This window comes from Capricornis sumatraensis, chromosome 7 (genome assembly GCF_032405125.1).
Source record: "Capricornis sumatraensis isolate serow.1 chromosome 7, serow.2, whole genome shotgun sequence".
NCBI classification, from domain to species: domain Eukaryota; kingdom Metazoa; phylum Chordata; class Mammalia; order Artiodactyla; family Bovidae; genus Capricornis; species Capricornis sumatraensis.
The window spans coordinates 14,338,271-14,352,044 of record NC_091075.1 but is presented as its reverse complement, the minus strand read 5'-3'; the positions used below and the strand labels follow the sequence as shown (position 1 = coordinate 14,352,044).

The 13,774-nt window shown below is 37.0% G+C and overlaps 1 protein-coding gene across 1 annotated transcript in view; it reads right to left on the bottom strand.

Moving 5' to 3' along the window:
* The window catches only part of ARSJ (arylsulfatase family member J), a 73,603-nt gene extending 60,330 nt beyond the window's left edge, over positions 1 to 13,273 (bottom strand). The window contains exon 1 of the mRNA XM_068975618.1: positions 12,873 to 13,273. Coding sequence (XP_068831719.1) covers positions 12,873 to 13,273 — 401 coding nt within the window. The remainder of the gene's footprint in view (positions 1 to 12,872) is intronic.
* Between the last annotated feature and the right edge of the window lie 501 nt (positions 13,274 to 13,774).

Below are 13,774 nucleotides of genomic sequence, written 5' to 3'. Positions count from 1 at the left end.
ACTTCCTTCAAAAACTCTAAATAACCTATTTTTGTTTTTGTTGTTATTTTGAAATCTGAGATCATTCAGAGCCACACCAGAAAGATCTGCAGAACTTCCTTGGTGGTCCAGGGGTTAAGAATCCACCTTCTAATGTGCTTTAGAGCCTCCATGCCACAACCAGAGAGAAGCCAGAGGCTAGAGAAGCTAGGGAAACCTGTGTGCCACAACTAAGCCCCTACAAAGCCAAAGAAGGAAAGAAAGAAAAGCGATCGGAAAAATGTTAATGTTAGAACCAAGTCATTAAATTAGTTTAGCAAATCTCAGACTCCTGATCCCAATGCCTCAGTTTTCTTTTGAAGGTAAGTGATGACAATGAATTCCTCAGCTATGCTAGGCTATGTACAACCCTGTAGAAAATTAGGATATACGTGTATACGGAACTGATGCCAACTTGATCAAATTCATAGTTTGAGTTAAACAAGATCCCAAAATAAAACTCCACTTTCTTTAGGTTGGCCTTGTAGTAGAATGGTTCTAAAAGAAAAAAGCAACGTGTCAAAATGCCTACATTTCCTAGCACCTTTAATTTCAGGATGCATAAAGTGAGTGCTACATAAATGGTTAAAAAAGTAAAAAGAGAGAGATAAAGATGGTAATAAACAGTCATGGAACATTAAATGCCCAAACTGTACTGTTATCAATCAGTGTATTATCAGTGTTATCAATGTAGTTCGCAGATGCACAACTTCAGCATTACCAGACAGAGTGACAGAGATATGGCATCTCAGGCCCCATTCTAGACCTTATGAAAAAAACTTCTGAGAAGAGCCCAGAGGAACGAAAGGAATGAAGGCTTTAGCAAATTCTCCAGTGGTTAATATTTTGATTAATAATTTAAGTATTAAAAATTCTGAAAAGTAAACTTATAACATTATCCTTAATTTATATATAAAACAAATGAAAAACAAGAATGCACCCCAGTGTTCTCAAAGTGAATGGGAAAGCCAGTTTGAAATGAGTTCTGGTTCTTAGAACAACTATATTTAACTCTTTGTTGTTGAACAGGATATTCATTTATTTCTACTCTAAAGATAAGCTGTACAGCTAGCTATACCAAATCCATCCTGTCAACCATCTGTGTAATGTAGTGGAAAATCATAGTTTTGTGGTTGGAATTCTAGTCTCATTACTTACCATAGGACTTTGCAAAGGCATTTTACTTCTGAGAGCTTGATTTTCTTCTTATGTAAAATGTGGATATTAATATTTATACACAAATTATGAGGCTTAGAGAATATATAGTTTAAAAAATATGTATTATATATTACTACATGCATATAAAATAATATATGTGCCAAATAATACTTAATACTTAAGTGCCAAATAAATGTCACACCTCTACTTCTAAGATTTTATCTTCAACTAAATCTTTTAGATAGAAAAATGTATAATTAAATTAATTTTATAGCATTACAAAGACATCCAAAGAAGACTCAGAGTAAAAAACTGATTTTAGGTATTTGAACTGATTTAAAGACTGTTCAAAAAATCTAAATTAAACTTTAATTGATGAATATGAATTACTCAGTTCACATAAACTTATTATGCATTTATTATGGCTTTATCTTCTGTAAGAACTTGATGTGTTCCAAAGATATAACTTAGTCTTTAACCTCGTGATATTCAATCTCAAAGATAATCTTTAAGTCTAATAAAGCAATTAAAAACTTCTTGAGTTTTTCAGATCCAAGATTATGGCATAATCTTTCTGTAAATTTCTAATAAATTACAGATTTAGTGAAAATCTTAAAATTTTGATCATCTGTAGTATACATCAATATTATAGTATACATTATTATGGCATACATGAATACAGTTGATATTATAGTATTAGATTATATTATCAGAACTGTAATATATATTGATAATTATAATACTGCAATATATTGATAACTATAGTATAATTATTGATAAATATAGATTGATAGATATAACTGTAGATTAATGTAGTATAAATTAATAATTTAGAATGGAGTTTCCAAGTATAGATAACTCATGAATTTTTGCTAGGTAGGAAAGCAGAGAAATTGGGTCAATTAACTTTTTTTCATGTTTTTGTTTGTAGATCCAAGGAAGTAAAATTCATTCACATGCAGATGAAAATGATTTTGTAGAGATTTAAAAAATTAATAATAAATGAGAAAAAGGGTAAAATTTAAGAATCAGGCATCTGAGGAGGGAAGGAGCTCTGGGAGGTGTGTGTCTGACAGAGGCAAGTGCTTCAGTGCCTATTGGAGGAAGGAAAGCAGACAACGTGGCTACTGATGCCCCTGGGTTCGGAAATTTTGTATTGGTAAGAGAAAGCGATAATTCACTATTGCTTCTTTTCTCTCAATGGAATTTTGAAGTAAAGTAGTGAGCTGATGAGGGCATATTGGCAGCTTGAGATCAGAAATCTTGAAGTAGTAGTTTTGAAGAATTGGACACATCCTAGAGGACACAATTCTGAAGAACTGGACACACACTTGAAATCTTGAAATAGTAGTTCTGAAGAATTGGACACACTGAACACAAAAATGCCCAGTGATTAAAGGATCACTGGGCATTCTTGTGTGCCTCTTTTGGATCTGTGATCATGAATTTAATATAATCAAATACTGGCTGTCACTCAGATGTCTGGTTCTATGCCCGCCTACTCACTGGACCTTCTCAGACCCTGAATGTTGCCAAATTATGCTTATCCAGTTTGTCTGGACACTGCATGGAACAATCCAGTACTCTCACAGGATCTTGTCAGTTTCCCCAGCCTTTTTCTCATCCAGGGCTACTTCCTTACCTCCTCCAACAAGTCGAGAACAACCAAGTATTGAGAAAGCAATCAATGTATCTCCTCAGCAAGAGGACAATGACTTAGTAATTATTTTCTGGCTTTTCTCTCCGCCAAGCCCAGGTACTTGGTAGACTGATACTCACCATATGATAGAGATATGATATTGATTCAGTCTGGTCAGTGGAGAGAAGAGTCCCATTCATTGCTTTAAAATGATCAACAATGTTCTTTGCTGGAAAAAGTTGTGTGCAACATGCCTTTGAATTCTAAGAATCCTATCATTTGTTTACTGACTGCTGCCTCTTATATCGGCCAAAAAAACGTGTACCCGTGTATAAAGGTGTAAACAAGTAGTACTGGAGGGGACCTGGGGGACGTAGATAGTGGGGAAGGATGCGATGGTATTTTTCCAGAAGACAATGAAGAACATTCTAGAAAAGCGAATTCTGCTTAGAAGGGAACAGGGCTTTAAGAGGAATAGCCTTGGTATTCTGGCAGTGATAATGAAAAGAGGGAATAATGGGAAAGTGTTAGGAGACTGTACCAGAATCTTGTTAGAGGCCAGATTTTGAAGGTCCTTATATGAAATGGTTAGGAATTTAGTCTACAGGCAATGACAGCTTCTAAAAGATTTTATGCAGCGAGTGGCATAATTTTGACTGTGTGATTTTGACAGAGATTTCACTCAGGTCTTGGTGTGCACTGTGGATTCAAATGCTGCAGGCAGTATAATCATTTAAGAGGTAATGAAATAGTGATTATAAAGCACACGGAATTCCAATCACCACGAAGCCTAGAACAAAATCTTAATTCAAAACTCTTTACTGCACACCTACTGAGTGGTCGTCCCTGGGTCAAGCTAAGCTAGCATGCAAACATAAGTAAGTTATAGAAATTATATTCAATAAAATGTTTTTTAATTACTGTTGATTGAAGGAATTTGAAATAATTAATCACTGGCCTTTCCACTACCCAACTTTTAATTCTCATTTAGTGTGGTACTCTTAAGGTTACTGTTTAAACATACATCTGGCTTTTGCTTGTCACAGGCTTAGCAGGGTTCCAACAGATTCTGCCAAGCATGATGAGAGCAACACGCCAAGCGTGACAACCAACAGCAACACATACAACCTCCAAGTGCAGAAAATTAAAAGAAAAATAGAGCCCTAATCGCCTTCTTGGACATTTCAGAACTAAAAATATCATATGAAAAACCGTGATGGATAAAATAGATTAAAACTGAAATATAAGGGATTTACTTGTAAATTTTTGTACTTATAGAATGAAATTGGAAAAGAGATGTGAGTACACACACAGCTTTTAAAAGAACAAGTAGTCAGTTCTTTTAAAGTCAGTATGTGATTAAACATTAAGGAGATATAGTTCTAAATATAGAGGAATTTTTACTTAAAAATTATATAATACCTGAAAGTTTTCCAATTATTTTCCTTATATGTTATCTCAGTTAAGTGCTACAACCTTTGAGATTGTCATTACTCCTATTCTATAGATAAAATCATGGAGTCTCCAAAAGATTAAATTACTCATTCAAGGTCATAGTCTGGACTTTCCTAAATCAGAACTGTAATTCAGATTTCCTCACTATATTCTGTTATTTCTGCTCTGTCACATGGTCTGCCGGAGGGAAATAAATAAGTGTTTACTCATTTTTCATTCATTCATTCTTCATGCCTGTTAGTACAAAGCACTGGATTGGCTGCTGTGAAATTTATGGAGGTAATAAATCAGCCTTGCTATTCAGGGGACCAGCGTGTGAACGAGGTGGAAAATCATGCCTAATAAGACAGTAACAGAAAGAATTATGTAAGGTCATCACTGGAATAAATATTTCTGGCTAAGGAATCATGGAAACCTATATAGGAAAGGTGGCATTTTAGCTGAGTCTTAATGAGCAACTGGCATTAGGGCCAAGTGAGATAGGGTGTGAATTCCAAGGAGTGTAAACAGTCTGTGCAAAAGGAGGGAGAAAGTCAAGTATGAGACAGGCTCGAGAAACACTGAATCATTCTTTTCACTGGAGTACAGAGTTTAAAGATAAAGAAAGATAAGGCTAAAATGGTTTTCGAAGACCAGACTAAGGTATTTACAAATTTCATGGCAGAAGGAATGGGGTCATGAAAACAGCAAGGATATTGTTGAAGCCACACGAGTTTAGATTCCAATACATGTTCTGCTGCTTAGAAGCTGAAACACCAAAAACTTACCTAATTTCTCTAAAACATTCATATACCTATTAAGTGAGGATATACATATTTGATAAATATTTTTCAAAATTGTAAAAATATTTTACCCTCAGGGTGATGTGCAGGTCAAATGACAGGATGTTTGAAAAGCAACTGGCACAAGGAAGCCCTCAGTAAAAACCACTTTCCTTCCCCATTCTGCGGTAGTCATTGGGAACCAGAGACTCCCTAGTTTGCTGAGGCTGATGATATAATGACTCATGTCCAAGTAAAGTAAATGTGGTGGGTGAATTAGGGAGAGAGAGGAGGAAAAGCAGGAGGGACAAAAAGTCTTTTCTGCAATAAAGCACACAGGGAAATGAATGTCTCAATGAAGTTACACTCTTTGGAATATTTAATATCTGGAATGAGAAAAGAACATTGCTACACACTCTAATTATATCAAAGTAAAATACAGAAAAAGACTACATAAAAATGAATTCCATAATATTGCTATAGTAAAAAGTCCAAACGAAACTAAACTTTGAAATAAAAAGTTTCCATGCTGAGCTGTTAGAAGCAGGAGTTCCAAGCCTTTTTGGTTCCTCCCTTGTCTTTGATCTCTGGGAGAGGTCATAAGGATGAAACAAAATGATCTGAACTTCAGCACCTGGATAAATTTACACCTTACAGGACAGCTATTCAGGAAACTCATCAGATTTACCTGAATAGGAATTCATTTCAAAGGGTGTCTTAAAAAGACTCAAGTAGGGTCTTTGATCATAAGGGTGTGCCGATAGCTTACCTGACTCTGATTCTACTGTCAGGAAAATCCATATGGTAAAACAAGAAGAGACAGCTATTTGTTGAATGGTGTCATCTATTGAGCCATTCTTTTTGAAATGGATATGTGAGGTTTTTAAAGCCGCCCTGTCCATCTGCTGTTACATTCATTTTCCAAAGCCAAAGTGTTTCTTCCAAACTTCTCCAACTACAAACATTTTTCTAAATGTTTATGTATTATTTAAATATTTATGAATGCAATAAGTGAACTCTTAGTAACTGGTATTTATTGTGTACTTTTAGGGTGTGTAACACTATTTAAAACTAAGTCTTGGATAAAAGAAATAGATGGAAGAAGCATGCATGATCCTTGATGTTTACAGTCTAAGTGTATGTGTCTGTGGGGGGGTGGATGTTGTGTGTATGTATCACATGTCTGTGAAATGGAACAATCACGAAACCTTTGCTTTCTTGAATCTTTCTCCCAGGCTGGGTCCTGGGACTCTTCACTGCCCTGCTGCAATGTTTGTACCTGGACACAGCTCTCTTCAAGCTACAAAATACAAAGAAACAATATAGGACTAAAAATAACTGTGTGCCTGGGCACCTGGGGCAAATTCTGCACAAAAAGATACAAAAAGACCAAAAAAAAAAAAAAAAAAATCCCCACCAAAACTGCCATTTCTGAAGATTTAGGAGCAAAAACAGGGTACTGTGCATGTGCCCTGCACTCAATACCACAAAGGGATGGGCAAACCATCTAAGCCACTCCTCCAGTCTGACCCCTGGACACATCCCTACCTTCAATCCATTTGAGGAATAAGCCTGTCCCTTCTCCTTGGGGGAGGAGCAATGGAACTTGTTATTTATTTTGCTCCATCCTGCAGCCAGCACAGGAGCCCCAGTAAAGCCTTGCCTGAATTTCTTATCTGGCCTTTAGTCAATTTCTATTGACTGGAGAAAGCCAAGACTCTGGCTGGTAACAAAAGAATTCAATTACTCTTTCAAGGTTTTCAATACTGAGGTAACTGTTAGCTAACAATTTCATATCTGAAAATGATAGTTTCTAAACTACTGGAAGACACATTCCCTTGCTGCTACAGCCCACTGCAAAAAGCCAACACAGATCCTGTCTTCCTGGACAAAACCCCCAGATCTCCTGACTGTGTGCCTGACACTACAGTGTGGCTGCAGTAGTTGGCTACGGATAGGGAGGAGGCCCCACTCTGTCAATCTCTAGAAAGAAGCTGTAATTACAATTTGACACTTACATTTCCTAAGAGATCATCTGGAAAAATTCCCACCATGCTTTTCAGCTTCTTTTATTTCAATCTTCACAAGAACTGCAGCCTTTCTCCAATCTTTTCAATGTATCTTTCACTCAGTCTAATCTTTCTCTATGTATCACTGTTTATTCTCTGGTCTGATTAAATCCTTCTCCCCTCTTAACTCCTTTCCAAAGAGCCTTCTGTTACTAAAAATCTGTCATTAGCCAAATCCTCTATGACCTCATCTGTTTCCTGGACATTCCTTCCATCTTTTTGCTCTGGCTGATTGCTGGTTATCCTCTCAACTTAGGAAGGTTCTTCTTCCCATAGGCCAATTATCAAGGATTCCAAAGCAGGGATTGGGTATCTTCCTAGTAGCACTTCTACATGGTTTGGCTCCTACTTCTTTTTAAAGGCTCAACTTTTTTGAAACGTCAGGCAACAGATCAGAGGCTCATCATCTTTCCTGCTATGGGCTTCCCTGATGGTTCAGTGGTAAAGAATCTGCCTGCCAATGCAGGAGATATGGGTTTGATCTCCCTGGAGAAGGAAACAGCAACCCACTATAGTATTCTTGCCTGGAGGATTCCATGGACAGAGGATTCCGAGGGGCTCCAGTTGATGGGGGTCACAAAGAGTCAGATACAGCTTAAGAGAACTAGACAAAAACACCAATCTTTCCTGTTAGAGTCCTCCAAATCCAGGCCCTGCCCTCTCACTGCTGTGAGATTCCAGCAACTGGCTTACTGCACTCTTTAATACAATTTCTCCCATTGTTCTTAATGGTTCAAATATCCACCCAAGTGATCCATCAACTCCATGTCTGTCTCACACTGTGCCTTCATTTCTAAAGCTTTATCCTCCATCTCACAATTCTCCTATCATTTCTAAAAACTGCACTAATAAAATTTTGCTTCGGCATGCATTTCTTCAACTATCATTATCTACCTTTCCAGTTTTCCAAGTTGACTGTAGTATCCTCACTTCAACCCTAGACAGACAATCCATTGACCCTGACACTTTTTCAGAGAATATAAACTGCTTATACTCTTCCTCTTTCCCTTGCCAAGTTTAGAGTCTAAAGACCCACTCTATTCACTTGGCAAAGCTCCAAATCTAGTGAACACCTCTGCAACAGTGCTTCTGCACTCACACAACTGAACACGGTGCAAGAAAAACAAGCGAGGACTGGTCTCTGTTTAAATTTATGACCACAGATCTCAAATGAGTTCTCATCGCTGCCCAGTATTTTTACAGCACTTCTCTATTTAATTCACTTTCTCACTCTCCTGGAATATTTTCTATCTGTCTTTTTAAACCTTAAGATTTTTGTTCTCATCTAATGACCTCATTTATTATTTCACTTAGAAAGTAGAATAATCAGAAGAAAACTACCTCATATTCTCTAAAACCAAATCCTTCAACTCCTTTGAATCTGTACATCCATACCCTCCCTTCTTTCATATTAAAATGAATGAACTAGTAAAGAATAGCTTAGGCAATTTGGAAGAAGAACAAGTAAAAGGACTTACATTCCAAATATCAATATTTATTATAGCGCTACAATAGTTAAGGGAATGTAGCGTTGGCAGAAGAATGGACAGAGGTCAATGGTGTACAATAGAGTCCAGAAACAGACCCAAACACATACCTTTTCTGGTTTATGAAAAAGATGACACTGTAGTAAAGTGGAGAAAGTATATTTTTTAATAAATAGTGTAGATTAAGTGAGTTTACATATGGAAAACAGTTTGTTTGAATCATGATTTATAAAATATTAGAAATTAATTCCAGATGAATTACAGATGTAAACAAAAAGAAAACTATAAAAATTTTTTAAAAGACCATTGTAATGATCTTGATTTAGTCAAAGATATCTTAAATAGAACATCAAAAAAAAGATTATAAATAAGCCAACAATAAATTTAAAACCCTCTGTTCATCAAAAAACATTAAGAAAATGAAAAAAACAAGTCACAGAATGGGAGAAGTCATTTGCAATTCAAATATCTGACAAAGGAATAGAATATAAAAATAACTACCACAAATCAATGAGGAAAAGCAATCACCTAATGAAAACTCAGGCAAAAATCAGATACAACTAAATATCCAGTCCATAAAAATATGAAATATGCTCAATTTCTTCAGTCACCAGGGAAATACAAACCAAACCATAATGGTATACCAGTGGATAACAACCAAAATGACTAAAATCAAAGAGATACCCACCAATGTTAGCAATAACGTGAAGCAAACAAACTTTCCATCGCTAATGAGAGTATATGATGGCTGAGCCACTTTGGGTAAGTGCTGGGAAGTATCTACAAAAACTGTATATACATATATTCCAATTATCCAGTAATCCTGCTTTTTATAGATACCCTAGACATATACAAATATATTCACCAAAAATATATGCAAGTATGTTTATGGAAGCACTATTAATAATGGCCCAACACCGAAACAACCCACATGTCATTCAACAGAATGGAAGAATAAATATAGTATATTTATATAAAAGAACACTATTCACCGATGAGAATAAGTGGATTATAACTCCAGCTAACAATATAGGTGAATTTTACAACAAAATGTTAAGAGAAAGAAGTCAGACATGAAAAAATACCTTTTCTACAATTCTATTTATATGAAGTTCAAAAAGAGGCAAAATAAAGTGTTAGAAGCTGGGTTGTGATTACCCTTGGCGAGTCGCAGGGTTTTTTTTTTTTTTAATTAATTAATCAAATCAAATATCCTATTACAAATACACATTATTTGGTTTATCTTTACATTTGTTAAATGATCATCATGGTATTTCAAGTGGGAAAAAATGAATAACAAAATAGTCAGAACACAAAAGTATTACCAAAGATATATATTCAGCTCAGATTGCCAGTTTTTTCAACTCTAAAGTCTGCATGAAACACATCTAAATTTTGCAAAATTTATAACTCTCTTCTGAGGTCTTCATTATATTCTCTTTAAGAAGAAATGATGTCATTGCTATATGTCTTTATTTGAAAAACTATTTTTTTAAAAGGTGGGAAAATTACTTTGAAATAAATCAAATGTAGGCAGCTGCTTTCTCAATCAACCTTTCTATCTGTAGTCTAACTCTGAACACTTACAGTGTTGTTTCTCAAAGCCCAGTACACAGAATGTCTGCATTACTCTCTCTCCTGGAATCGACTGCCACATCTACTCAAAGTGGGGATAACAATAATAATCACCTCATAGAATTGTTGTAAAGATTCAATGAGATAAAAATGCATTATCTCGGAACACAGTAACTGCTCAGTAGATGCTAGTGTTTAATATTAACACTCAGTTTATATAGTATCATTATTAGAGTAACTGGATATATTTGTTAAATTACTATTAATTTCTGGGCTCAACCCCAGACCACTGAAGCTGGAAGACTATACTTCTGCTACTAGCAGTTGGGCTGATTCTTTTGCACAAACTTGAGAGTCACTGTCCAGAGATTAGGGCTTACTTCTTTGCTCCTCACAGTTCCAATATAGGGATCTGTACACAGTGAATGCTTATTGACAGGCTGGCTTATGCTCAATATTGCCAAACTGATATGATGTAATTTGTTAAAGAAGCTGGAATTTATCATAGCTATGTGCAGTATAAGGGAATAATTTTTACATTTTGACTCGAGCAAAATATAAAGCAAGGATTGTTTTGTTAATAGTATCAAAAGTAGCTCCAGCTTCAATCACTTAAACTCTTCCTTCATAAATGTGACAGTTGTTGAATTCTATCATATTCCACATAACCTGTTCTTTCCCTTAATATAGTTAATTAATTTAGGTTTTCTATTAACTTTAGAGGATCCAGAAATCATAGAAAAGTACCCATGTAGAGAGAGGACAAATGACCGTATTTTCTGGGCTTGCATTATGAATATTAGACCCAGAACTAGGCTTCTATAACCACTTTCTTTCTTACATCTGTGTTCATTTAAGGATGGTTCCAGCAATTTGTCTAAAAGGAGAACTGAAAGTGCAAAAGTCTTCAGCTGTTTAATTCAAACAGAAATTTAAGTCAAATCACAATAGTTATTTGAACTTTCCTTTCTATAAAACAGTTACACAACTTGTTACACTGAACAGAAAAATTTAATAAGGAGAATCAATCTTTTTCTGAGATGTTTGCATTGAAAAGACAGGAGAGTCAACCTTTGACAACAAAGAAAAATGAGACTATTTCCACCTTGACTTCTGCTTCATGTCATTAATTAAACATCAAGATTAAAAGATAAAAACCTAGATATTTTATCAGTGCAAGATAATGCTTAGGAACTATATGTTCTTTGGTGAAAAAAAGTCTTAAATGCTCTATTGTGAAAGATAAATTAATACCATTTAGGTATATGTTTTTCAATTACTCTTGGCTATCTGAATAAATCCAAATTCTATAAATTTAGTCGAAGAGTTTCAGGGAAGCATTTACGACAAATTTATTTCAAAAACCAAATATAAGGATGTTTGGATTAGATATAAAGAACTTGACCCCCAGGCCATCAGATGGACTTATTTTCTAGCCAACAGTCTGCTACTTTATAAATACCAAATGCCCCTGACTTTCTGATGCCACAGTTAACCTTTAGAATGACTCTGAAGTACAGTGAGTCTTCTTTACTCTCACAGGAAATGATTGGACTTTTTTTTTTTTTTTTCTGGCAGTGATGCTAACTTCTGACAGTTTGCTAAGCAGTGGAAATCGGGTAGTAAGCAAAAGTCTCTGCAAGACAGAGATTCCTACAAAATAGTCTTTATTTTTCCAATGGATACTGGCTACTCTTTTAGGAACCAATTCCAAGAACAACTTCACTGAAGCAAGCCTCCCCTGAAACTGAAATCACAAGACTCATTCACTGAAACCTCTAAGGCTTTTCTTCTACCTCTGTCCAATGACTAAACCCTTGGGTCTCCTAGTTTATCTCCATTCCACAGGCTGAATTTGGACAAGCAAACTAGTTATAGTAACCTATATTCGGACAAGATAGAGTAAAAATATGAATATGAGTGAACGCCTTGAGTAAGAGATTCAGCTATTTAGCAAAGTAACAATAATATTAAAAACACTTTCTTAAGCATCCAAATAATCTGATTTTTCTTAGAGTTAATCAGAAAATCCCCAGACTTGTGAGGTACAGTGGAAAACTTGGGATGAATTTTAACTCATACTGAGCATTTACCACTGTATTTTCTCCCATTTTGAGAACTGCCTTGGTGATTACATATTGCCTTTCCTAATGATCTTGTAAGAGAAAATTACCTATCAAAGACCCAGACAGAGTCCCATGTACACTGGCCAGATTTTACACTGCCTTCCATGTTTCTTTGCCCTTCTCTCTGTGATTACCTGTGGCTTTGATTATTCAATTCTAGATTTACAAATAAACCAAGAGTCCAGAAAAATTTCGGTCTGTGTCTCTTATCAGTGACGGTGACTAGGAATTCTGACACCTGAAACAACATCTGAGCAAGCTCAAAAGCCAAAATCCATTTAGAAAAGAACACTTCTGGAGATCTCTGGTTGGTAGGTGGGAGTTTGTAAGTTCTGATCTCATTTTAAAATTCTGAACACACTTCACAGCAGGCTCTGAGAGTAAGGAAAATGAGACTAATCTAGTGAGGAGATCGTCAACAGGACATCCAATTTAATACCCACCACAGCTAAATGCATTTTATCCATCCATTCATTCACTCATTCATTCATTTAGTTTCCCATATTTACTGCAACTCCATTAAGTTAGGGGCTGCATCTTAATTAAATGCTTAAGATATCTGCAAAGAATAAAGTAACACTTACTTTCCAGTAATAAACTGACTCCTGGACGGTGTGCAAATAGGCTGGACATAGTAGTTCTCCAGTTTAACTCCTTCGGCAGCAAGCTTGTCAAGAGTGGGAGTCTTTATCTCTGATCCGTGGTAACCCACATCTCTAAACCCCTGATCATCCGCTAGGATGAAAATGAGATGGGGCTGGGACACGGCAGTTACGCTGGGCTCCAGTCTCTCTCCAGTTTGAGCTCGCAAAGCCCCTTCTTCCTCCTCCTCCAAGCCCTGGCCCCAGGACAGGTAACCGTAAGTGAGGAGGCTGAGAACCCAGAAGCCTGCCAGCGCCCCCATGGCTAGCATCTTTCTGGGCCAGACCCAGGTCTGTGGAGAAGGTGGCGGAGGCAGAGGCCCCGCGCAGCCCCTGGGGGCCATTCGCTCTGGTCCCAGCTGAGACTCCAAAGCAGAGCAGCGCACCCCGCGCCGCCGCTGGCGCACGCATGCACGCAGGAGGGACAGACTCAACAGGCGGTGGAGGGGCTCCACCTGGAAAGAAGTCCTGTTCTCCTCTCAGCTGTCCCCACGTCCAACAACTTTATCTTCTAGAAGTGGTGGCTTAAGGGATGGGACGTGTGAGAAAACAAGGAGTCGCTTTTCTCCACCAAATTGCACTTTTCCCCCCTCCTCGCTCCCCAAAGTAGCTTCCACGCAAAAAGTCAAAGCCTCCACCCAAAAGTTCCCAAGAGGAAAACAAAAAAACTCAAGTAAGGAACTGAGAATCACCTTGGGCAGGAACTCCTTGTGGCCAGAGCTTTTCGCCCTCGAGGTTGAGGAGCTGAGGAGGGTCTTGAGGAGGAGCTGGGAGGCGCGCGCACTGAGGGATGTGGGATCGACCGTCGGTCTAGCAGTCCCCTCAGCTGGAAAGTACTGGGAAGC